The sequence below is a fragment of the Urocampus carinirostris genome, chromosome 5 (assembly GCF_059441175.1).
Source record: "Urocampus carinirostris isolate Australia breed hairy pipefish chromosome 5, RoL_Ucar_1.0, whole genome shotgun sequence".
NCBI classification, from domain to species: domain Eukaryota; kingdom Metazoa; phylum Chordata; class Actinopteri; order Syngnathiformes; family Syngnathidae; genus Urocampus; species Urocampus carinirostris.
In genome coordinates this window covers 11,357,763-11,384,889 of record NC_142353.1, presented here as the reverse complement: position 1 = coordinate 11,384,889, position 27,127 = coordinate 11,357,763, and the positions used below count along the sequence as shown (strand labels likewise).

The 27,127-nt window shown below is 35.7% G+C and overlaps 1 protein-coding gene across 1 annotated transcript; it reads right to left on the bottom strand.

Moving 5' to 3' along the window:
* Positions 1-3,326: 3,326 nt before the first annotated feature.
* On the bottom strand, positions 3,327-26,625 carry ppil2 (peptidylprolyl isomerase (cyclophilin)-like 2). Its single transcript, XM_088335710.1, has 20 exons — positions 26,482-26,625; positions 26,236-26,285; positions 25,777-25,822; positions 25,640-25,702; positions 23,332-23,383; positions 23,148-23,199; positions 22,937-23,028; positions 22,705-22,794; positions 22,563-22,638; positions 22,326-22,486; positions 20,172-20,247; positions 18,711-18,817; positions 14,385-14,474; positions 12,745-12,778; positions 9,948-10,065; positions 7,564-7,620; positions 6,559-6,631; positions 6,429-6,491; positions 6,203-6,345; positions 3,327-3,468 (listed from the first exon to the last, which is right to left on the bottom strand). The coding sequence occupies exons 1-20, from the start codon at positions 26,511-26,513 to the stop codon at positions 3,369-3,371; spliced, it is 1,575 nt and encodes a 524-aa protein (XP_088191836.1). The 5' UTR covers positions 26,514-26,625; the 3' UTR covers positions 3,327-3,368.
* Positions 26,626-27,127: the final 502 nt, after the last annotated feature.

The window sequence follows — 27,127 nt, the reverse complement described above, 5'->3', positions numbered from 1 at the left end:
ATTTTAAAGGGACAGTGTGTATTATCTGACCATGAGATGTTGCTTTCATTGAAAGATGTTTTTAGCGAGTACCAAAAAGTCAAAAAAGAAAAGGAAAAAAAAAGCGTGATCCAAAAAGGTGTTTATGGACGTTGGCAAATGAAAATGGCCGACATTTTCTGTTTCTATGACGACTATTTTTGTTATTTTCTTGCTGTTTGTGCCTGTTTTCTGGAGTTAGTTCTTGAGATGCTGCTTTTTTTTGAGTTGCTTCGCATTCTGCCTCCGTATATGGATGATGTCACGGCTCTTTCACTCGTGTAAAACTTCTATCAATAAAGTTTTCCATGCTAATGCTGGATGCTTCACATTTTTTACGCGATGTCATTGAATGTCTCATATTAAAGAACTGTAAAATTTCCCACCTAAATTCATTTCAGTTCTATTCTAAATACATTTTGGGTTTTTTCTGTTTAGTTGAATATTTTCATGGTTTTGTTTTGTTTTTTGAGAATTATTTTAAAACAAATCTGTATTACAAAATCATTCTTTGTTTTTGAGGTGTTTTCAAAAAATGTATATTTTCCATCGCTGTCATTTCTTAATATATAATTTCCTAGAAAACATCTGATGTGTTAAACTTTGTTTCTTTTTCTTTATTTTCAAATATTTTTTTCTAGGTTTAAAGTTTTGTTTTCCAAAATGATAAAAATTAAAAACGTTCTGATTTTCAAAGTCTTTTTAATTGTTTTCATTTTGTTTTTCAAACAGTTAATTTCAGTTTTTCCAAATGATTTTTTAATGTAATCTAGGTTTTCTTTTTCAAAAATAATTTTAATTCAGTTTGTATCCTGGAAAATAATCCAAATTAAGAAACATGTTTTTTCCAAATATTTATTTTTCAGTTTATGTATTTCCCCAGATCTTTTTCTTTGTTTATTTTTATCTTTATTTTTTTATATTTCCTTTAGGTTTTTCAAAAATATTTCATTTCAGTTAATAATTCTTCAATTAAGTAATTTTTACCTTCTGGAAAAAGTTTTTCAAAATATATTTCTCAAGTTTAAAAAAAATAATAATTCCCAAGATATTTTTAGAATTTCGAAATTATTCTATTGTTTTGTTTTTGAATGTTATTATTTTTAGTTGTCATTTCAGTTTCTTAAAAATAAATTATTCTGATTATTCATTTTAATAATCCAGTTTTTGAAAAAAAAAAAAAAAAATTGTAAAATAATGTGTTTACAAATAATGTATAATTGATTTTTTAATTTTTAATTGCTCTTATGAAAACATTTGTTCATTTTTTTTCAAGTGTTTTTTCAATTTTTAAAAGAATACTTTGATCAAATTTTCAAAAGTATTTCCTTTCAGTTTTTAAAATATTTTCTTTGTGTGTTTTTACAAATTTTTATTTTTTTCGTTTTTCTCATATGTTTCTTCTTTCTCTCGCTCTCTAAATCTCTAATATTATTATTATCATTCAAATATTACTTTGGTCAGTTTTTCAAAATTATTTCCTTTCAGTTTTTCAAAATATTTTCGTCTCACGGCGACAAAAGTTATTCAAAAAAAAAACTAGGGGCAAAAATCTGAAAATAACATAAAAAAGTGTTGATCTCGTGATTCTTTTTGCAGTGATGCTGTTACCATGACAACGGGATTGCTATCCCCCTCCTCCCCCCATCTAGTCCCCTTCATCCTCTGTTGCTGTATGTAAAACACCGAAACCACCCACTGCCCCCCCCTCCACTGATGCTATTTTTAGGTAGTTTGTGATGTGGGCAGGGCGAACATGAGTCACAGCTGTGGGCGGGTTTGGGTGGGGAGTGGGGGTGGGGTCCACTGGACACTTGTGATGCCGCAGTCTAGGAGGGCATGTTGTTTTGATTCTGAGCGATGACGTCACACGCTCTGCATCCACCGTCGCCATGGCAACAGAAACAACGGGTTTGCGGACCCCGAAACACGATTAACAGGCAAAATTAGGATGGTGACGTCACAGCTGCGAGGGGCCAAGGTAAACAAAGCTAATGCTAATTAATAGCTAACAATTAGTGACTTTTAATAAGAAAGAGGAGAAAATTTAATGCTAATAAATATTTTTTTTAGGCCTTTGTTATTTGACAAATTGCTATAGAGATTTTAATTGAATATTGTGTATACAAATTTTGGGGGGAAAAGTACCAGTTTTTAGAAATTATTTTTCCGTTTTTTGATTGAAAACCCTTTTTATTTTTTCATATATCTTTTCTGGTTTTTAAAATATTTTTCTAAACATTTTTCTTTACATTTTTAGAATACGACACACAGGAGGTTTGATCTCGCGACCTCAGAACTATGTCGCACACGCACTAACCACTGCACCGCCGCCGTGCTGCCCACAGAATTTCCCTTTTTTTTTTTTTTTTACTGATTTTTTTTAATTCAGTTTTTCAAAATATGGTTCTGCTTTTTTATGGAAAATATTTTATATTTTTCATATATTTGTTATTCCATTTTCTAATCTATTTTTTTCTGGTTTTAAATTTTTTTTGTCATTTTGCAAAATAATTCGCTTTCATTGAATAAAAATGTTTTATTTTTAATTTATTTTTTATAATCAGTTATTCCAAATTATCTTTCTTGATTTTGAAATATTTTGTCAGTTTTTTCAAAATTACTTTCTGTTCTTCAGAATGTTAAAATTTTGAGTTTTGTTTAAATTTTCAATTCAGTCAAAATATTCATTTTTCTGTTTGTCAAAGTATTTTTGTTTTTTTTAATTTTAAAAAACAGGAGCTATTTAAGTTTGTATGTACCTTTAAGTTGGTGCTAAGCTTATCTCTATTTTGCACTGTTAGTTTTTGGTTTAAGCGAAATATTAGCCATGCTACCTGTGTTGAAATTCTAATTGATTTACTGTGAAGAGTTTGAAGAGCTTTAGTTTAGTTTTATTCAAACTTGTTTCCTTTTTTAAAAAAAAACTTGCACCAATTTTTACACTTTTACAGCAAATAATTATCGGCATCCACCTTATACTAATATTTGGTATCGGCCTTGATAAACTAGTCAACTAATTATGTTTAAGACCTACAGAAATGACATCAAACAGCACCATTATTTCTGCTGACAAAGCATAGAATACGCATTGCTTGCATGACCGTTTTCTTGCTTTGGATTCAGGTTTCCCAATGCTCTCATTTATTCATGTCGGCCTCTTTTAAAAGCAATGTATGACCATGGAACATTTCAATGACAAAATGGTGTTCCAACCTTATGAATATTCTCCACCAAATCACAAGATTTCTTTCAAGTTCTAAAGAGCCGCTCGATGCCATTTGGGATGTTGAAAATAAGATGCAGAGTGGCCATAAAAAAATAAAAATATTATTTATTTGAAGAACATGCTACCAGGAGCTGAAATCACCAAAGGTGCTCTTTCCTTTCGGTTTCTTGGGGGCGCTGCTCGTGGAAGGTCCACTTTCTTCTTCTGAGGTTGGACGTTTCCTGGAGGTAGATGACATTCATATAGTTACTCAAATTTTGGATTTTTTTTTTCTCTGCTTCGTTGTACAGTTTGGTTACAATTGAAGTAGATCCATGCGTTCATGCCATGTAAACTTTAGAGTGGACCCCAGGATACGGCAACCCCGCCTTGCGATATCTTCACTTCACAGTGTGGAATAAAATGTTTGTTAAGCCCCTCTTTGCAGCGTTTTCCCTACCATAAAATATCAAATTATTTTTCATGCTCAAAACCTAGGGATCAAGCAATATGGGGTTTTAAGGGCCCATACCGGTTGATATTAGTATTAGGAACAGGCCGATAACCGATATTTGGAGTAGATATTCATTTGCTGTCACAGCTTAAAAATTGGTGTTAGACATTTTTAATAATGCAAAAAGAATTTGTTATAATTGCAAATAAAACTTTAATAGCTCTATGAAACTTTTTACAATAAATGAATTAGAATTTCAACGCAACTAACATGACTAATCTTTCACCTAAACCAAAAAATAACTGTGTAGGAAATAAAATTAGGCTTAGCAGCAACTCGTAAAAGGTATTTATAAACAAAGAGCTCCGTGATTTTTTAATCTTTTTTACAATAAAATAAATACATGATCCAATCAAAGCGTGGGATGGGTAGCAAGGATTAAGGAGAAAGGGATTCAAACGTTACTCATCCCTTACGTCTTCAACAAACACCTCAACTTGCGGTTCAGAAGCACTCATCTAAAATACTTGCCACACGCTTCACGGATTCGAACAGAAAAGTTCACCACTTGTGAATAGCGAAGAGAGAGGAGGGGAAGAGTAGGAGCGAAGTAGAGAGCCTCGGCTGCATCTGAGACTTATTAATCGGCCCATCAAATGAATGAAAATGCCCATACCTATATCCGTCAAATTCTAAAATATTGGTGCCGATAATCGCCCTGCCCAATAATCAGCCGAGCGATAATTGGCCTAGCAATAATCAGCCCAGTCAATGATCGGTGGACCTCTATCACTAAATGAGTACAATTATAACTTTTCCGTTTTCATGTATGAGTTAAGTCACTAAGATTTGGTATTGGTCAACGTCATATAAAATGCTCCTCTGCATCATGAAGATGCTGATATGCTATTGCCTAAACTCCCTCCAACAATGTATTCTTTTCATTCTGATGAGATTTGTGTGTGCTTCGTGAAGATTTTGCAAGGCGGCAATTTCATACTGTATTTTTTGTATGGTATTTATTCATTACTTGCACTGATGCCTAAGGGAGAAGCAAAAACATGCTAACCATGGAAACATAGCTTGCAATTATTAAGAAATGTGAAGAAAGCAGATGAATTCCCGAGGTATATGGCTGTAGTCAACGATCAGGACCATTTGTAAGAATGAGGAAAATAAAACACCCTTTGATTGACATCAATCTCAACCACTTGGAAGCCTTTTTTCACAGTCAGCCTCCGATAACATATAAATACCTGTATTAAAAAAACTGACATGACCTACTTTGATTTGGTCACTCTTTGCTGAAAATTTTTGAAGCCAAATGATGATTGACACGATCATAATTTTGGCTTCAGTGAAATTCCCAACATAAATATATTCATATTTACGATGTGTATTCAATTTGGAGTCTAAAATGAACTCGGAATCCATTTTTAAACGCAGTTATCACATGCGAGTACGCACAATAAGTGATTGACTTCTAGAAAGAGATGTCATGAAATTACAACTCTTTCACAATGTCAAAAAAATTGGCCAAGTAAAATACACGGTTGCAGAGGTTTCAGAGCTGTAAACTGGTCGTCTCCAAATGGCCACTTTTGGAAACACTTTGAAATACCTTTAGAAACTGTGTAAAACACAATGTTTAGTTTTACAGATTGTGATTACATATGACCTGGGACCAGGTAAGGCTTCATGCTATTTTCCAGCTAAAATGACAATGCTACATTCTTCTGCAGGCATTTGATTGCAAAAGAAAATTCAGGCGAGAATAAAAACCTTCTATTTCTTTGTGTTCCATCTCAGAGTATTCTCAGGTAGTAGCACCTGCGCCTTGATTATTTCAGTTTTGGACAAAACTTCAGAGTGTTATCTTTTAAAAGAGACTAAAACCATTAAAATTCTCAAAACGGGTCAAACACAGCATTATATTTACTTTGGGTTAGTCTTGGATTGGGATTTTAGGCAAATTGGATTGTTAAGGGGAAATCCACATGCACGAACATTACACATAAGGAGCACTTACTACAGTAATCCCTCGGTCATCGCGGTTAATGGGGACCAAAACCACCCGCGAAAAGTGAAAATCCGCGAAGTAGCGACGCCCCTTCAAAAATGCTTACATTTTTTAAAAATTATTTTATTTTATTATTATTATTTTTTTAGACCCGGTTAATGGGGACCAAAACCACCCGCGAAAAGTGAAAATCTGCGAAGTAGCGACGCCCCTTCAAAAATGCTTAAAAAATAAATTAATTAAATTAAAAATAAATAAATAGAAAATATTTTATTTTATTATTATTATTATTTTGACCCGCGAAGCTCTGAACTCGCGAACGTGGAACCGCGAAGTAGCGAGGTCCCATTGTATATACTATCTTGTTTTTATAATGTTTTACCTGAGGTAGGAGGGGTTTGGGGCTTTTAGCATAGGCTTCTTATGGCATTTTCACTTTGCAATCCCCACCTCACAACGGATTCATGTCGTATCCTGAAAAAATCCAAACTGCTTTGCTTACGCGGAAGTCGGGTTGATGTATTTCCCCACGCCTTTCTTGAAGGCTTTGGGTGCTTGAGCTTCTTTCTCTTTATTCAGAGTGGCGCTAGCCTGCTGCTCTTCATCCTCCTTTTTCTTTTGCTCTTTTTCGCGCTGGGCTGCGATCTAAAAGACAAAATTGAAAAAAAAAAATACATATTCAGTTTTATAGCCTTTGCATGAATCCTGCTGTGACAAACGGGGACAACCTCCGCGTCGGCTTCTTCGTACGGGTCCACGAACACGGTCGCGCTTATGATCTTGATCTCGGACTGTTGGAAAAAAAAATGCTTAGTGAGATGATATTATTACTCTTTCTGACAAAGTTTTGATTTTTACCTTTGGTTTGTCCGTTTTGGTGTCACTTTCCACATTCTCCATAGCTGTTAATGTTTCAAACCCTCCAACAACTCTGTAGATAAAAAGTTTGAATGACCCTCAATCACTTTCCTGTGTCTTTTTAGACAAGTGCTCCGAACGCTTAAAAGGACAGTAGAGTTTCTTGTAAATTAAAATGGAGCTCAAGCGTGTGCATTGAAAGAAAATACACTACGAAAGCCTAAAGTATACCACTTAGCAAATTTCTAAAGCTGCTAACGGCAAGCCTGCAGAAAGTGGCTAACATGAGTGGCTAGGGAAATGAAATTGGGGAAAAAAGTGGAAGACCCTTAAATGATTGAACTCTGCGACAATCACATGCAGGGCTCAATCATGGAAGGCGAGTGACACAGAAGGATGGAGAAGAAGCCACCAACATTAACAACAGTGGCAAGCCATAGTCTACATTTTACATGAGTGGCTAAAGAAGGAAAGAGTAGAAAAAAGATCAATGAATGGAACTCAGCAATGGAAGGCAGGTGACACTGAAGGACAAAGCAGGAGATATTGACAATAGTGGCTAGTAGCAGACAACAGCCTGCAGCCACGTGGCTAGCGTGATTGTCTAGAGAAGGAAACAGTGGAAAAAAGTGAAAGACGCCTATATAATTGGACTCTGCAACCATCACATGCAGACTTCAGCTGTAGAAGGTGAGTAAGACTGAAGGACAAAGCAGAAGCAGCTAACATTCATGGCCAACAATGACCAGCAGTCAAGTGGCGAGCGACGAGCAAAAGTCTGCAGACAATATTCTAACATGAGTGGCTTGAAAAGAAAATGTTGGTAAGAAGGAAGCAGATTCCTGAATCGCAGGACTCTGGGACATTTGCTAGCATGGAAGCTGTGGAAGCTGAGTGACAATCAAAGACAAAGCAATAGCAGCTAACTAACAATCGAGACTAGCGGTGAGCCATATAAAGCAGGCAAGACAAGTGGCAAGACAAGGAAAAAGTAGACACATTTACCTTCCAAAGACGGTGTGCTTCCTGTCCAGGTAGGCGCAGGAACGGAATGTGATGAAGCTGAGGGAAATAAATAAATGCTACCTATGTTATCCTAGATATTTGAAATCTATATCTCGAGAAAAAATATGAATTATTGTAAAAATATTGACTTTTGTGGTAGCGGTCATCCGATCATTAGGCGAGACGATTATCTACATTGATATTTAGGAATTTGACGAATATCGGTATCAGCATTCTTATCTATCCAACAGGGAGTTGTTAAGGCTCAGAGGCAGCGGAGCCTTTCTCTCCGTCGCTCCTACTCCTACCCAGTGTTCCCTCTAAGCTGCGCGCGTGCGCAATTGCGCACTGCTCGCACACTCTCAGCGCACAAGAAAATCTAGCCAGCGCACAAAAATGAGGGCTCAAAATGACTAATTAAGAAGCGAATTAAGTCAAAGTTACAGTGCACGTAGGTAAAAATACATGGGTTCCCCTGACGTTGTGTCCTACCAGCTCAGTAGCCTAGATGGTAAGGCGCCCGCTTTGAGACTGGGAGGTCGCTGGTTCGCGCCTCGGCCGAGTCATACCTAAGACTTATAACATTGGTAAAAATGGCGGCGCCCTCTGTTGGCTGCGGCTGCATCTGCTCGCTACAACGGGTCAGGTGTATCGACATTTCGTTCTGTGTACATTGTTACAAAGAATGACAATACAAAGGAAATTATTATTATTATTATTATTATTATTAAATGCGGCTTTTGAAGTCGAGTAAAGTTGAGTAAAGTTAGTACAGTTTGTCGAGAACCGGCTTCTTCGGCTCGGCTCACTAAAAGGAACTGGCTCCTTTGGGTCCTAAACGGCTCTTTAGGTTGTTTTTGCTTCTTTAATCCCAACATGTTCAAATATTATGTAAAATTATGCACAACATGACTTAAAGGAAGGGGGGAATAGAACAAAAAAGAAAAAAATACCAAAATGAAAAAGTAGTGAAAAGCTGAGAAAAAAAGAAACAAAAGGAAGAGAAAAAAAGAAGGAAAATTTTAGAAAAAAAGCCAGAAAAAAGAAAAAGAAATGTAGGAAAAAAAGTAAATAGAGAACAAAAAGAAAAAAGCAAAAGCTCGGAAAAAATAAACACAATGAGATTTTTTTTAAAGGATTTTTTTAAAAAGTAGAAAAAAACACGGAAAAAATAGAAAAAGTTTGTGTTGCATTCAAATAATTTCCAATTATATCAAGTGAATGTTCTTGCCAACATTGGACTTCCACTACAAAATGTGATTAAGTACAGTTCTGTATCTTACAACCGACTAAATAAGCCCCCAAAAATGTTAATATTATGCGACAAAATATATCAGGAAAAAGAAATGATATCTTGTGAAAGAATTGTAAGAACAAACAACGTTTGTAGGCCGTACAACCTTTGCAATAGTACACGAGTCAATTCATTCAAAAGAGGAAAATAATTTTGCATTGCCGGAAACTCGGCAAAATGTAACTGATGTCAAGTTTTGGACATGTTTGATAATTAATTATCTTGCCACACTTGGGATTATGGTTGCTCACTGTTGTTTCAAGCGCTGCTCACCGACTTTGTGTGAACGCTCAGACCCGAGGAAAATTAGAGGGAACATTGCTCCTACCCGATACCAGACTTGCACCTTCTGATTGGATAAGCTATCAGGGGTGGAGCCACTGGGGCAAAATTTTCTGCACTCCACACACTGCGGACTGTAAAACAGTGACAGCTCTGCTAACTCATGAGTCCCGACATTCCTGAATGTGAATCAAGCCTCTGATAAAAATAAATTGAAAACTCCGTGACGTGGTAGAAAAGCATGTGTGTGTGTGTGATTAAGCGATAGCGTAAAAATTGTAGATAACTTGTTTAAGGGAAGCATGTTGAGGTGGAGACTGATATATTAGCTCTTATCATAACATTAGTTCGTCAATCAAGCGTGTGCATTTGTGATTGAGAGCATTAAAAGCAAGCTAAAAGTGGAAGTGATTAGCTCTTACCTTAACATTAGTTCTTGATGGTTCCACACTTTTTATTTCGAGATCTTCGTTGAAATTTTCATTGCTTTTTGCACTTTTTGTTTTATTTCTTTTATAGGAGTTGCTGCCTAATTTTAGTTTTTGGTTTAAGTGAAAGATTAGTCATGTCAGTTGTGTTGAAATTATAGTTTATTTATTGTAAAAGGTTTCAGAGAGCTAATAAAGTTATATTTAAATTTATAACAACTATTCTTTGTTTCTTTTTGCACTATTAAAAATTTCTAACGCCAATTTTACAGAAAATGAATATCGTCTCCAAATATCTGTTATCGGCTTCCTCTTAATACTAATAATTGCTATCGGCCCTGAAAAACCCATATTGGTCAATCCAGTTTGTGTTCACTTACAATTGGGACTTGTTAGTGTTGGGGCCTGAATTAGCCATGCTTAGAATGCCGCGGCCCGTGTGGGAAAGGTTGGGTCGGAACTCGTCTTTGAAAGGCTTGCCCCAGAAGGATTCTCCACCTGGAACGTAAACAAAGATGTAGGATTCTGTTTTTGTTTCATTCCGAGAATCCCGATTGAATTCAAGCGAGTATGAATGAAAATGTACACTTTGCAGTGGACAACTAACAAGACGGATGACATTTGTACATAATTGATCGGACCGGGTGACATTTCACCTTCACGTGTTAGAAAGGAGAAAAAACAACCTCGGTGGGAGGTCCTTTTCTCTCATGACATATGCTTGTCAATGTTTTTTTTAAAATTCCCCATTCGTAACAAACTTTTATCCTGTCATTGCAGTGTTTCCCGTAGAATTTTGTGAGACCCCAGTGGGTTGAGAGTCTAAGGGGGTCAGGGAGCATGCCCCGCATAAACGAATGTAAACTTTTTTTATACTAAGTAACTTTAAAAGTTAAGAACATTTTAATTACAATAACTTTTAACTATTTACAATTTAACTTTCAACCAATGATGACTGAAAAAACACAGAACCTCTGAAAAACACGGATAAATATAAAGTGTAATGTGTAACTTAAACAAAAATATCATTTGTCTCATTGAATAATGCCATTAAGGAACACAAAGAGCTAAGCTTTAAGTGACTGATTCAAATTCTTCTGACAGACAGTGTGCAATGTTTTGGAGCCATTAATATAATTAAAATACCGTAAATTCCGGACTATAAGCCGCTACTTTTTTCCCTAACTTTCAACCCTGGGGCTTATTCAGTGATGCGGCCAATTTATGTAATTTTTCTAACGGCCGCTTGAGGAGAAAGTGGTGCTACCATTAACTGCCCTGTCAAAGCTATATTATTATTATTAAAGCTTAGAAAACTCCCTCGGTGTACCGTCTTTCTTTGTAAATATGTGTAACCCATGTATAATATGTATTTGCAACTGTATATTTTTGTAATGTATTTATTTGTATTTATTTTAGAAACTTATTCTGATATGTTTTGCACGGATGAACGAAAAATGAGGGGCGGAACAAACGCGGGGTGCCGAGTTTAAGTGGGGACCGCTAAAGGTGAGGGACAGACAAGGAAAGAAGAGGGGGTAAAAAGTTGGTTAAAGAAAAAGGAGTTGCGTGAGTAAATGTGTTCATCTGATATATTTTTCCCACCCTTACCTTTGGAAATATACACTTTTTTTCTTGGATTACTTTCAACGGGACGTGGACTCTGCAGGTCTGCATCAAACCTTAAGCACCGGTGTCATTTGCCGTTCATTTTGCCGGCTGTGATTTTTGGACTGTGGACTTTAATGAAGGACATTTAGTTTCAATCGCGGGACGAAGTCGGGTTTGGGTTAATTTTGTGTCTGTGTTACATGTTTAAATGTGGGCGCATGTGGCTTATATACAGGTGCGGCTTGTGTATGTACAAAATCGGTTTTCCTCTTAAAATGTGGTGGGTGCGGCTTATAATCAGGTGCGCTCTATAGTCCGGAATTTACGGTAGGTCCAAATGAGGATCATTTTTTTGTTTTGACTCCTTTTTTAAATTTTCCTTTCCTTTTTGCCCTCTGTATTGCAATCGCTCTTGGACCGTTCCTGTGCTCAACCCAACCCCCAACCCTTCCCTCCTCAACTCAGCGAACAAAAACACTTAGATTAAACAACCAATTAACCCCAATATTTTTTTATACAAGTTTGAGACCCTGGCGGGGACCAAATGATCCATGTTGTACCACCAGAGACTTTCAATGGTATGGGAAACACTGTACACATGTACTATAAACAAGGAATCGGTTTAGTTTTTCCTTGCCCTCATGTAGGTTTCAGATCAGGGGATGGTGTAATAACAGTCTGTAGTTTGCAATAATCTGTAGTCCGTGCAGCCCTTTGAGACTCCTTGTGATTCAGGGCTAAACAAATAAACATAACTTGACATTACTGTGCACGCCCTATTACCCTCATTTGGGATAGTTTGATGCTGCTAAGTAGAGTGGGACTTGCAGAACATAGCCGAATGATAAGCTAAAACTCTGCTGACTAAGCCCCATACTGGTTAATTTCTCTGGAACATTTTGTTAATAAAAATCCTTTTCCTGGTTTGACTCTATTTTTTTCTAATTTCCTTTTTGTCCTCCGAATTGCAATCTGTCTCGAACGGTTCCTGTGCTCAATGTGCTGCTGCAGCAGTCCCCCCTGGCCGCTCCCTTCTCTGCTCAGTGAACAAAAACACGTAAAAACCTACTTTTATGGTCTGCAAATAAACGTGCTCGACTTTAAAGTACGGTAACATTTGAATTAACGTTAACCGTCGGGAATTACTCCCGTGTCCAAAGGATGACGTTAGAAATGATTGGAAAAGCCCATAAATTGCTACTTGCTAAGCATCTGGCAACGGTTAAGAACACTTTCATTTTCTGTGTTTGAGTGTCGTTTCTAGGTGAGGATCTGGAACTCCGCTTGTCATAAATCTGTCATTTTGTAAGCATCTACAATCAAGGACTGGTTTGACTTTTTGAAACTGGTCGCCCTTTCAATTTAAAAAAAGAGGCACACCCTTGCCCCCCCCTTCCTTTTGCGTCAGGCGCCTTGAGAGCTTCTTTTTTCTCCTTTTTTTTTTCCTCCACCGGGGTAAAATTAGCCGATGTGGCCTCTCCGTGTTTACACACTCTCAAAAAAGAGGCATGAATAATTGAAGACAAAGGAGGCGTTATGCAAGGGGAAGAAAGAGTGAGATGGTACCTGTTCCCGTGCCGGTCGGGTCGCCTCCTTGAATCTGAAAAAGGGAAGAACATTTAAAAAATGAAAGTTTTTCAGCATTATCAAAATACCTTTTTTTGAGCTTTGAAGCAACAAAGAACTCGTCTGTCCTGCCGACTTATGAGTGTTGTGACCCAATTGTAAATTGCTCGTTTGTTTTCTGCATTGCAACTGTTATCTGAATTATTGCCTTGGTGAAAAATAAGTTTTTTCGCTTTAAGAATAATTTGATAATAATGTTTCCCTTTTTCATTTCTTGAGTTAAATTAAAGGAAAAAAAAATCAATCAAACTGAGCAACTCATTTTTTATAATCCAGCGTTTCCCAAAGCACTCTTTTTTTAATTGAAAAACATCGAGGCACCAAGTCCATCAAAAGTGTTAAAAAAATAATTCCTGGCATCGGATGTTTTTTTTAAAGCTAAAATGTACATGGTGTCTGAATTGGCAGTGTCAATCAAATATTTGTATTTGTGGTCATGGTGGCTCAGGAGGGTAATAAGGGTAATTCATTTTTGTATAGGTTTGTATTATTTTCGTTTATGAATATTTCCTTTATCATGTGATGAAATATATTTTACATTTCTCAGAATAAAATAAAATAATAATACATAAAATAAAAATTTTTTTATGAAAATGGGGTTGGAAATAAAAAAAAACTTGATGGAGGAAAAGGTCATCTACACTTCAAATCATGCTGTTTTTCTTATGGAGACATGTTTTCTTATTTTTGCTGTATTTTTTACATTTCATAGTAAAACGGTAAACAAGTCACTTCTACGAGTCTACCATTGTGCCATTTTTGTTTTTTTAGTTAAAAAAAATTATAATTAAAATAAATGTGTAAAAAAATTAATAAGTCAAGTCAAATGTATTTGTATAGCCCTTAGTTGAAAAATTGTTTTACTTAAAATATTATTAACCTATTTATTTGACCCCATTTAAAAAAAAACTTTTCTTTAAAATTTCCAAAAATCATTTTTTTTTTTGCATGGAAGTGTTTTCATGCTATTATAATAATAATAATAATAATTTCCTTGTATTGTCATTCTGTGTAACAATGTACACAGAACGAAATGTCGATTGCACCTGACCCGTTGTCGCGAGCCGATGCAGCCGCAGCCAACAGAGGGCGCCGCCGACCACTTTTTAAGTCTTAGGAATGACTCGGGCGGGGCGCGAACCACCGACCTCCCAGTCTCAAAGCGGGCGCCTTACCATCTAGGCTACTGAGCTGGTTATTAAAGTAAATTGGTAATTTTTTTCCCATAAAATAAGAAAATGTGATTTTTTTGGGATGACACAAAAAACACTTTAACATAATATTTTGAGATTCTTGAGGGTTTCAGATAAAACAACTCACTAATAATTCACAGAACTAAAAAAAGTGTTTTTGAATCATCTTAAATAGCTTTAGTTTTAATAATACACGTTTTCCCCCTCTATTTTTAAATTAAACTAGTCAATCAATAAAACATGTAAAAAAGATACAACTTCAAAGCAAAACTAATTATATTAATTACATTTAAATAAAATCCCCACTTTATTTTGAAATAGATGATCACCGCTTCATTATAATGTGATTGGCTCACTCACCAAAACAAGGTGGCTTTAATTCCTTACCATAAAATTGCGAATGGACCTGTGGAAGACGGTACCATCATAGTAGCCTTTTTTACACAGTCCGATGAAGTTCTCGCTTGCTTTGGGAATCTGAGGAAGCACAAAGTACATATTAATTGAATCATTCGTAATCAGTTTGTACATGTGAGGTGGCCCTTTAGAGTTTCCCTCCCCCCTCATAACTTGGCAGCAAGCCATAGTGTGTCCCGACAAGTGGCCTTCCTCCGTGAAACACTAAAATGTCAATTAAAAATAAGATGCTGTAAAATTCCAACAATAGAGCGCACCTGGTTATAAGCCGCTCACAGTACATAAAAAAAAAAAAAAACTTGTAGATACATAAACCTGACTATAAGCTCCGTGCGCCCACATTGAAACATGAGATATTTACGGTAACTTAACCCATTAACGTTCCGACGGCCACTCGGTGGGCTGCCAGACTTTTGATAAAAAAAATACGTGCCAGTACAATCTCACCAGTGACTTAAATATGCCATGCCACATATCATTGAAAAGCTTGAACTCTTGGGATTCAGGCTATGAAAAAATATACTCATCACAGAAACATAACAATCAGTTTGAAACAAAACCCGAAAACTTTAAAGCCGGCGTAACTCACCATTACGTCCCCTGGCTGCCTTCAACACAACTAACATGAATAATCTTACACTTAAACCAAAAACTAACAGTGCAGGAAATAAAATTAGGTTTAGCAGCAACTCGTATAAAAGGTACATAAAAACTTAAATAGGTCCATGATTATTTTTTACAATAAATGAATATAAATGTCAATACTGCCAACATGACTTAAATCAGCTTAACAACTCGTAAGGAAAAGGCATCCTATTTTTCTAATATGTATTTATGAATAAAAAAATACAAGCACGCATTTATATGTACAGGTTATATTTTATTTTATAAATGTTTTAGACCATTTTATTAAAATTGGGTTACAACCGTCAGAACTACAGCTACTACTAAATTTGATAGTACTAATTAAAAACTCAAAATGCAAACGTGTTTCTTTGCATGGCATTTGATAAATTAATGTTAAATAAATATTGCAAGTTCAGAAAACTGCACCGTCAAAGAAATTATAGCCTGCAGCCAAGTGGCTAACATGTGGGTAGAGAAAGAAACAATTAGAAAAAAAGGGGAGTAATTTAAATATTTAAAATGACTTTTGCATTGGTATAATATACGAGAGGGCGAACGATAATTGGGCAGGCCGATTATCGACATAGATATTTGGAAATTAGATGGATATCGGTGTCTACATTTTTATTTTTCAACGTGCCGATCATTCAGGCCCAGATACAGCCTTGCCTCTTTCTACCTCTCTCCATTGTTAAGCCAACACTTCAATTCACAAGCTCCGTTGAAATTTCGATGCACTCTTTGTTTCATGTCAATTTAAGTCGTGTTGGTTGTAGCGACATTTTTATTTATTGCAAAAAAAAATGTTTAGTTTTAATGTAACTTCATATAAGTTACTGCTAAGCCCAACTTTATTTCCTGCACTGTTAGTTTTTGGCTTAAGTAAAAGATTAGTCATGTTGGTTGTTTTGAAATTCTAATTTGTTTGATAGCTCTTTCAAATATTTTACAGTAAATATATTTTTTTCAATTTATAATATAAATTCTTTGTTTCTTTTTGCATTATCAATATTTTCTTACGCCAATTTGAAGCTTTTACAGCAAATGAATATCTGCTCCAAATACCGGTTATCAACCTCCTCTTTAATACTAATAATTGGTATTGGTAATGGCCCTGAAACCACCATATCGATCGATCCATAGAATATACACGATGCAAGACATTATGTTGTCTTTTATGAAAGAGGCAGCACCAAAACAAAAACATTTATTTATTTGTAGTAGTTTTTTTCTTAACTTTTTGTTCATCTGGCCAGATAAAGACTGATGGGCAGACAAGGTTTTTACATTATTTGATGAATAATTGTTTCTTTTTTTCTGTCCAAACTTAGGTGTTTGAAAAAAGAAAGGGCTCAGTGGAAGGCCTTTAGAGCAGGTTGGACTTCTTTATTTAAAGGCCCGTCTTCCTGTACTTCTTGCAAGTTCAAAATCCTTTGACATCCTCTCTCCTTAGTTTGAGTGTCAACTAAAGGTATTTAAATATATTTCCTGGCACTAGCTTGTTATAATATGATTAGTAGATAAAATGAATGAAAATATAGCAATCTGTAGCCAGCTACTGATATAGAGGACTGTTATAGTGACTCCGATTAATGACTAGAAGAAATCAAAGACACTGAACAGTGACATGCTTTTTTGCTAAGACAAAATTGGGCAATTTCTTGGCGCACACTAGACAAGTTGTCACGGCACATTAGTGTGCCCCGGCACACTGGTTGAAAAACACTGGTCTAGACAATATCATTCAATTTCCTCTTATCTTGTCAACATGGTTAATTATGTTTGTCTAACGCTAACTTCCTTAAAAAACAATCTCCATTGACGTCACTCGTCTCACCTTTAATTCCACGGGTGTCAAAGCTCGTTTGACAACATTTGTATTTTGTTGGGGTTTTTTTTTCAATAAAGAATTCCAACACACTGTGTCAAAATCCAATTTTTAGAAAAATATGCAAAAATACTCGTTATTCGCCTGAACCGACATGTAACAGGCTGCAGTCGTCTGGTTTCATCACCCAGACTGACCCCTCGGATTCTATTTTGTCCCTACTTGATTAAGCACTTTCCACGCTAACGTCTGTCATGTTTTGCTACCCCCGATGGGGGCCGTCAGGTCCTTTTAGTGAGGTGGGGTTTGCAGAGGAAGGTGAGCTGAGGATTTGTGTGATGGAGAGCTTATGCGACATGCAAGCAGCGCTCATTAATTCCTAAACAGCAGGACGCAAATAGAGCACTCCTGGGAGGGCAGGAAGGGGAGGAAGCCAGCGCTTTCAAGTCTTATCTTCTGATTGGCTGGCTAAAATGGTTGTAAAATGATTAAAATTGTACTCGGATTGAGCACAATGTCTGATACAGCTAATAAAAAAATAATATATACCCCCCAAAAAAGATGGCACTGGCGCTCTACTCAGGCTTGTTTGCCAATGTTATATCTTTGAAGGAAAATTAGAAAAATACAAAAATAGCTGATATTTTTTGGCTAATTTTTAAGCATTAGTTCATATATTTCAATGTTTTTTTTTGTAAAATCAAACAAAATGTCTGTTATGGCAGATACTTTATTTTCTCATTTGAAATTATGTTTTTATGGTTAAAAATGTTACCAATATTCAAATTTTTTTTTACTGATCTTTGAGGATTAAAAAATAAAACAAAAAGACATGTCGCATTAGACTTTGTACTTAATCTTTTTTTTTTCCTCATTTAAAGTAATATTTTATGATCACAAATGTGGCCAATGATGGAAAAAATGTTTTTAAAGGTTATAGTTTTTATATTTTAACACTTTTTGTAAAAAGATTTTAAACAGATTAAGAATGAAGTCTGATAGGGCGAATAATGTTTCTCTTTCGAAGTCTCATTTTTATGATTAAAAATGCGGTCAATATAAAAATAATTTTTTGCTTATTTATAAAGGATATATCTTCTAAGATTTTAATCATATTTTATAAAATAATTGAAATTATAATTAGAGTAAGGACAATGACAGATATGGCAAATAATTTTTTCCTCGTTTACATGCATACTTTTATAATTGAGAGTCTGGCTCATTGGAGTTTTTTTGTAAGTTTTTTAAAGATTATTTTTCCTAAAGTTGAAAACCTTTTGTAAAAAAATGAAAGTGTTACATAGATAAGGGAAAATTTTTGATAAGGCGGATCATTTTTGTCCTTGTTCAAAGAACTATTTCCCCAAGAAATTCCCAACATATAGTATACTGAAAAAGTATGGAGACAGCGATGATAATTATGATGGTAAAAATAGTAACAGTTATGACAATGAAGTCTTTGCATCCACAGAACCTATGTAAATATGTATATTCATGAGGCGTGTGTTTCATGTAAATACACAAGAGATCAATCTAAGACAATTATTAAGGAATTTGGGGGGTGGGATAAATAGGCATATGCTTCTTCCTATTCGTTTTCGGACATGTTACGATAAAATGGTTGTTTTTTTGTCACTTGTAATTTTGTTTTTGTTCGAAATAAAGCGTCATTCATTCATATTTTCATGATAAAGGATGTGGCTAATTTAAAAAAAAAAACATCATTTTTTAAAGTGTTATTTTACTTTTCTTAGAATTAAAAAAATTATACTTAAATTAAGAGCAATGTCTGATTATTTTTTTTCATTTGAAATGATAATTTTATCAAATAAGAGCCATACCTTGTCACAATGCAACTCAACGTTGAGGTCCCCTTTATTGGTGTGCAGGCGGACGTAACCTTTCTTCTTGACGTAACTGTAGCGCACCGTGTCATCTGCTATGGCATCTATTAAACAAAAATAACCCATTACTTCTTAACGTTCTGACTGTTGATAAACAAAGACATGTCTTCACCAGTCACTAAAAAGTCACGCAACTTATGATTGGAAAGCTTAAACTCTTGATGACCATTTCAAATTATACTAATCACAAAAACATTACGATCAGTCTGAAACAAGATAACCGAAAACAATAAAGCCGGAATAACTCTAATATTCCACTCATGAAACGATTCTTCACAAACATGCGAGTCTGGTGAATCCAACAGTGTAAAATATTTATTCCAAAACACACGATACAGCCGACAGATGAAAACAAATCCGCCTCAGATCATTCCAGCATTGTTTGACGATCCTTGTTGTAATTAGTCAGTCTGGCTCCATAATTGCCCTTTAAAAATGTCCGGACTCGTCAGATGTTTTTGAATATGGTCATTAGCCTCTGACCTTTTGATTGACACCCCTCTTGGCCAATTGCAAGCTTTTTTTTCCACGATCCTTAGACTGCCATAGCATAGGAATGCCTGTATCGAGATAACTGACATGACAACTTTAGCTTGAAAAATCTTTAGCCAATTAGTGACCGCTTAAAATGTTGAATGACATATTGGTTGGCCAATAAAATTCCAAAAATAATCTTATGAAATTTTACGGGGTGTTTTAAAATCGGAGCCGAAAACAAACATGCGTAAATGCACCCGTGAACCATTTTTATGGTTGATTATCACATGCAAGTGGGCACAGTCAATGATTGACTTTTGGAAAGAGAAGTCAATCATTTAAGACTCTTTCAAAATGTCCAAAAATTGGCCAAAATATAATTCACATTTGCAAAGGTTTTAGAGTTCTAAACTGGTCAACTCCAAATGGCCACTTTTGGAAACGCCTAAATCTACCTTAAGATGTGTAAATACAATGTTTAGTTTTTCAGATTGTGATCAAATATTCCATGGGACCAGGTAAGGCTTCATGTTATTGTCCCAGCTGTTTTCCAGCTAAGATACCCATGCTACACTCTTTTGCAGGCATGTGATTGCAAAAAACAAAAAAAACAAAAAAAAATCAACAACAAAAAGTTTGAAGAGGATAAAAACCCTATTTCTGTGTGTTCCATCTTAGATTACTTAATATTAGAGGCATTTGCACTATTTATTTCAGTTTATGACAAAACTTCAAAGTCTTACCTTTCAAAACTGTCCATATTCTACAAACGGTTCAAGAATAGCTGTCAAATGACTTTGGGTGAGTTTTAGATTAGGATTTTATGTGAATTTTAAAGGAACACTAAAGGATTTAAAATCAGATATGCTTGTTTAGTTATCTTCACATTTCTTTTCCCGATTATTGTCGTGTTTATTTTACCTGCTTCATTTGTGGTGGCTGGTGTCATGGCCGTGGATGTGAAGGATGCGGCGACCCTGCCAGTTGAATAGTGGGCCTGAAGGAGACAAAAACAATGTTAAAAATTGATTTTCTCCTCTGAATGATCACCATTATGTTTCGATGAACGTTTTGAGGTCAACCAAAATACATGTGACGAGTCAAGGAACATCATGTAATTGTCTTACCCTGGGGAGATGATTCCACATTTTAAAACACTGTCAAAGTCATAATTTGTCCATAACTAGATCCTTGCTCTAGTTTTCGTGTAGACAAAACGCTTGTACGCTGTTTGACCTATGTTTTATTTAGTTGCTCTTACTCACACCAGACACGGTGGCAATCAGATTAAAAGGTCTTTGAACTGATCCATGAGATACTGCATATTTATCTGGATTAAAAATGTACCTGTAGAAAGGCTTAAAAAAGATGTGTTATTTATTTTTAATGTTGAAGTTAAATACTTTTTTTGTTGTGTAAAAATTAGCTCAAAATCAGGACAGACATATTCAGGACAAGGATATTTTCTTGGCATCTTGTTTTTAAAGACACATTCATTGGATAATATTTAGTTGCGCTTAGCTTTATTTAGTGCGAGTGTTTGTCTCCCTCTCGTGGACGCCATGTATTTCACAGTCTTTGAGTAAGCAGCCAAGTTCAGTTGACTCTAGGATACGACATTAATCTTTTCTTAGGTGGAGATCGCAAAGGTAAATTATTGTCTGGCGGGGTATAGAAACTTAAATAATTACCTCTAAACCTAAGGTACTCCGGATAAACACATTTAAATAAAAGAATAGTACAGTGGTACCCCGGTCCTCAACTGCCTCACTGCTCAACCAAATCGGTGTTCGACCACAAAATGTGGACAAAATAATGTTTCGTTGCTCGAGACGGAATTTGGTGCCCAACCGGAAATAGCAGAGTCAAAATAGCCGGAAATAGTCGAATCGAATGAGATTTGGCGCGTAACAACTAGGCGGCGCGAGTTAGCCTAGCTTTATCGCCACTTCTATCCGGACCGTCAATGAGTGAAGGGGTACGTCATTTTCGAAGTTATCAATATCCTAGTTTGTGCTCTTGCGTTGCTTTTGGACATGTGTCCCAAGCAAGTAACCTTCCCACACCCATTCCTGTATGCCATCACATCACTGTTCAAAGGTATGTAACCGATACTAGTTTATATTTCTTCTATTTTATGTTTATAATATATTATGTACACATGTATGGCCTTTAATGTTGTTTTAATACACGTTTTCTTAATATTTTAGGTATTTTTTTATGGGTGGAACGGATTAAAATACTTACCGTTGTTTCCTGTGGGAAAAAAAAATTCAGTACTCAACCAACAACCATGAACGCATTATGGTTGAGGACCGAGGTACCACTGTATATAGTAAGTGCTACTTAGGTGTGATATACGATTAAATTAAAAAATATATTTGATAAATATACAGTACATGTAAAGAAAAAAATGAACTTGTATCTACCTTTGGAGTGACCCGACTTGAATTGGTACAGTGTAGTTAGCGGGTGGATAGGCAGAAAATTCAAGTTGAAACCGAATTAAAAAACCTCAACTTGCAAGGACTGTTATATAGATTTATTTGCCTTTTATTTTTTCTTAATAATGTCCCAATCGTCAATTTGGTTGGTTCCAGCTATACTTCATACCGGTGTCAACGATGCGCGAGCCATCTTCGTATTTCTTGATCATTACAAGTTTCACTTTCATTGTCATGTTTTTGCTGCTCACTTAGGCATCCCTGCATGCCTTGGGACCCATAGCTAATAAATATAGTAAAAAATTAACACTTCAGTATCACACTAACTCAATGTTCTTTACAATGTACTGAACTAGATTAAGAGATAGGCATTGTGGAAGGTGGTTCAGCTAATAGCATATTTGTACTTTTGTGATTCGATGACGTAAAGCAATAGCAGACCGTTATTTCCTATGACGTCAACCAATAGCAGACAGGCATTTGAGTTGTAATTTGCAGTTCTGCATGATGAAGGCCGCAGAGTTTTAATTTGGAAGTTTCAAACCACGCAAAATCTTTTTTTGTTGATGTCGTAAAGCGGCGCACGCCGTATCCAAGGGGTCTACTGTAATTTTCGCCTACATTTACTCACAGTGTTGAGCTTGTCCGTCTTCTTGGTCTCCGGCTCTTTCATGGTGGCAGCCAACAGCTGGTCCCCTTTGTAGTCCTTGTAAAGCTCAGCCAGGGTTTCCCTGGTCTCTAAGTTGGTGGTCTTCAGATGGTAGGCGGGGTCCTGCTTGGCCTTCTCCTCATCTGGATCACAACAAACACTGTTATTATCACTTTTGGAAAACACATAGAAAAACAAAAGCTCTGATTAAGGTCTGACCAGGATCAAGCACTTTAAGGTCATTTTGCACGTGAAAAAAGTTGGAAACGTTGAACTTGTCCAGGTTTGTTGGATCCTTAAATAAAGGATCACATTTATTTAGGAGGATCATTTCAAATAATGCACGTCAACAAAAATCAACCTGAAGTGTGATGATGTCCTTTCTGGTAAACTCTTCATCAGTCAGCAGATCTTTGAAGTTCTTGGTCTTGATGTTAAGCTGCTCCACAGCCTGCAAATACACAAAAAAAATAGCATCTCAGTTAGCATCTTGATAATTTATGTCTACTTTTTTCTTATTACATTTGAATATGGAGCTCTACTACATTTTTTGAATAGGGAATATTTTTAATATTTTGAGTGTTTTGACTAACCTCATTGCAGAAAACATTGCCAGTGACCTTGTTAGCAACGATGTGAGAATTGTTTGTAAAGACGGAGTACAGAACGGGACAGTGATATTTGCCTGGAGGAAATGCAAGAAAACAATTGTGTCATTAATTCTTTAATATGGAGTCGCAACATTTAAAAAAAATAAAATAAATTCTTTTGGTTTGGTATATGTCAAAATGATACCATGATCACCTTCATTGTTCTTGGCAAAGTTGAGCTTGACCAGTGACTTGGCTTCAAGTTTCTGTAAAGAAAGATTACACAAAAATATTGTAAAATATGACGCAATAAATGAACCCTTCAAATTATTATCAAGTGGACCAATGCATATATGAGAGCTAGGGGCTAATTGTTCATGCATTTTATTTAATGTTACCTCCCCAGAAATGGGATTTGTTCCATACTTCTTGATCCATGGAATGATGCTCCTAAAGTGACATGTCAAAATCTCATTGAGACAATTTTTAAACACCGTCTATGATAACATGCAGGCAATAATCCGAAAGAGACTGTGCTTGCTTGTTCCAAAAGTGATCTACATAAGGGCTGCAATTAACGATTATTTTCATCATCGATCGATTATTTTTTTGAATTAATGTCATCGATTATATTGATTAGCCCTAGCTGATACAATTAGCGTTTATCAAGTGAAGCTCAATTTAAGGGCTGCAACTAAAATTATTTTTTAAATTGATGAATCGGTAGATTATTTATTCGATTAATCGGACTCAAACCCTCTTGTGTTAGAGTCCCAACCGATGCTCTAATTAAAATTAATACATTTATATTGTTAGGATCATTTTGACCTTGTTATAAAAAAAAACAAGATTATAAAAGACTAGCTACAGCCAAAACTAAAATCGTATGTGCACTGGACATATTGTGCATAAACTGCAAGTAATATCTCGGATATTACAAAAAGCATAGCTTTTTTTGCCACACAAGGATCTTAACACATATTTGTTGCACAAACAGATTTTTATTAATTTTGTGGATTTTTGGTGAACAAGTAATCAATCTTGGTCCTTCTTGGCTGTTTTTTGTTTGGTCATGCAAATATTAATATTTTGTGGATTGACTTTTATATTTGTTTTGAGGTTCTTTAGCAGAACAAAAAGGGATTGTTAGCCTTGTTCCTGAAGTAATTATATATGGGTCGAAACTGAGCCTAACACTTTAGATGTTATCACAGTAAATAACATTAAAATGAAATCATATATATATATATATATATATATATATATATATATATATGTATATGATATAGCAGATGTGCAAGTTATAGTCATGTAACAAAAGAACCTTTTCTTTATTTATATAAATTATTTCGAGGTTTTCACATTATGTGAAATTGAGGAAAGAACTGGGATAGAAAAGCCCAGAGACTGCAACAAAATATTAAAAAAACAGTATGTTCATGGTTAAAGAAGACTAACAAATTAACCATGGGGGTGTCACCGGAAAACCAACACAAGAGGGTAAAAAACACATTTTAATTTTCTTCTTTGCATTCAAATATAAATTGGATGGATAGAAGAATAGTGCAAAAAAACAACAGAATATTCTGTAATATAAAACAATTTTTAAAAATCCAATTGTCAGATAGCTTACCAATAAACAAAAATACATACGCTACACCAGCAGCACGGCGGAGCAGTGGTTAGAACGTGTGCGGCACAGTTCTGAGGTCATGGGTTCAAATCCGGACTTCCTGTGCGGAGTTTGTATGTTCTCCACGTGCTTGCGTGAGTTTCCTCCGGGCACTCCCACATTCCAAAAACATGCATTTCAGGTAAATTGGCCGATAAGCGAGCAAGTTGTCTGTCCCTGCGTGCCCTGCGATTGGCTGGCAACCAGTTCAGGGTGTCCCCTGCCCACTGCCCGAAGATAGCTGGGATGAGCTCCAGCACCCCCGCGACCCTACTGAGGATAAACGGTGCAGATAATGGATGGATGGTAAGCTACACCTGCGAATACGTAAGATACTGTTTTTATAAAAACGGTATAAGGCGCCGTCTGCCAAAGGCCTATTACAAGCATCTCCCAACAACTCCATTGGATTTACTTGCTAAGTGGCGAACGAATTGCACAACTCAACGCAACGATGAGGAAATGCATTGTCCACGCATTTAATAATCGATTTTAAGCAATTTTATCAGTGCATTGTAGCAGCCCTGATCTACATCTCCGCATCTCGTGCGTCTACAATATGTGCTTGTAAGTTGTTAGCCAAAAAAAGACTTGCAGTATATAGAGATGGATACAACTGTGGCATCCACTATATCTTGTATATCAACTGTAGCAATGGTTCCATGGAGGCAAAAAATAAATTGTAATCTCCCATAAAAAAAAATCAACAAATACAGATTAGGCTTTTTTAGCGAGTAAATCCGAGTTTGTGTGTATCATTCATCTCTGTAAAACAAGTCCAACAGTGCTTTTTGGCATGAAAATATCCCAGATGAGGTTAACCGAGCATTCAGATATCTCAAATGCGCACATATACACAAGTTATCAAAAATATAAAAGGATGAGCCCACCCATTGCAATCAGAGTACTTTCTGTGAGACTCATACCGTAATCAGATTATATCAAGTGTTTACATGAGTTTACATTATCAGAATACTTGCAATATTCAGTTTCCAATAGGATTGTTGCCTGCATGTAAATGTACCAATACTCACAGTAAGTCATAGACGACACCATCTCGGGTGCACACGGGATAAGAAAACGGCTGAAGGGACAAGCTGAAAAGAAGAAAAAGGGTCATGGTTTTCATTTTAGGTGTGCACATAAAACAAAGGTAATTGAGATGAGGCACCTGCAGTGGTCAAATGGAAGCCGTCTGAAGTTGGTCTGTGGGATTTCTTATGAAACACAGCAAAGTGATTAACAATAACATCACTTAGATATAAAGATGCCGTCATACTTATGCCCTCTAAAAGATGGATGGTTTTAAACTGTCTGGGTGACCTTGGTTGTCTGAGTCATCTTAAAAAGCTAGTGTACAAGCACTACATTTTAACTCCATCCATCCTAATAGAATAGAATAGAATATGCCTTTATTGTCATTGTTACAACATGGGATATATTGTAACATCGAAATTGGACGACTCCAGTTCCACATTTTACAGTGAGGATAGGCTTTTATCATCTGGTTTTATGAGTTATTATTTATGATCCAGGTGTGCCACGTCTGATCTCGTAAAAAACGTACATTACGTTGTAATCAATGACAATGATTTTTATTTAAAAGTGATCAAAATTCAAACACATTTACCTGCCCGCTTGCCCCCATAGAAGTTTGTGTACTCTGTAGACGTAATGTACCTGCGTGGTGGGAAGAAAACGTCTTTAAATCGAAGCAAGACAAATAAATGGCTCTCAAGTATGTCAAAATCAGCTCAATTTAAAAGGAACGTCTATGGTTAGCTCGTTAGCATTAGCCACGGATGCTAAAAACATCGATAGGTTTGAATTTATTTATTGTGTTAACTGTTGTATATTCAAACGAGTTTAAGCTTACATTTTATCTTTTTGGTGCTGTCGCTTCCCCATATTTGTTTATTTTTGTTGAAAAACAATTAAAAAAAAAAGATTATTGTCGAAGCTTTCCGTGCGGTCTCTTGCTCGGCTACAAAAAGACCCGGATGTTCAATTTCTTCTTCACGGGTTATTTAGGGGAAGAGCACGCAAACGCCTTCGATGCAGTCAAGTGTTATTAAAGTTTTAGATAATTCATCTTTGCTTCGATCAGGAAAATCTGTTTTAAAGATTAAAATTAGAAATCAAAATTTTTTTCTTCAGTTACTTTGATTAGAAATACTGTCAGTACTGGGAATCCTCACTATGACGCCTTTTACTTCTCAGTCTTGCTACTTCAGACTTTCATCAATCTGTCCTTATTTATGATTAAAGTTATCATTTCATATTACAGTAGATATTTGTAAAATATAAAAATAAAAAGATAATACAACACACTTAAACAGTACTTTTGTTTGTAAAACAAATGCTAGAGCCTGTAAATAGAACATTGTATTGTATAATAGCCAAGTCAAGTTTATTTGTATAGCCCTTAATCACAAGGTGTCTCAAATAGTCAAAAAAAATAATAGTAATGCTTTCAACTTCACAGATTTCACCTATCAGTGTTTGTTTTCTAAATGTAACCC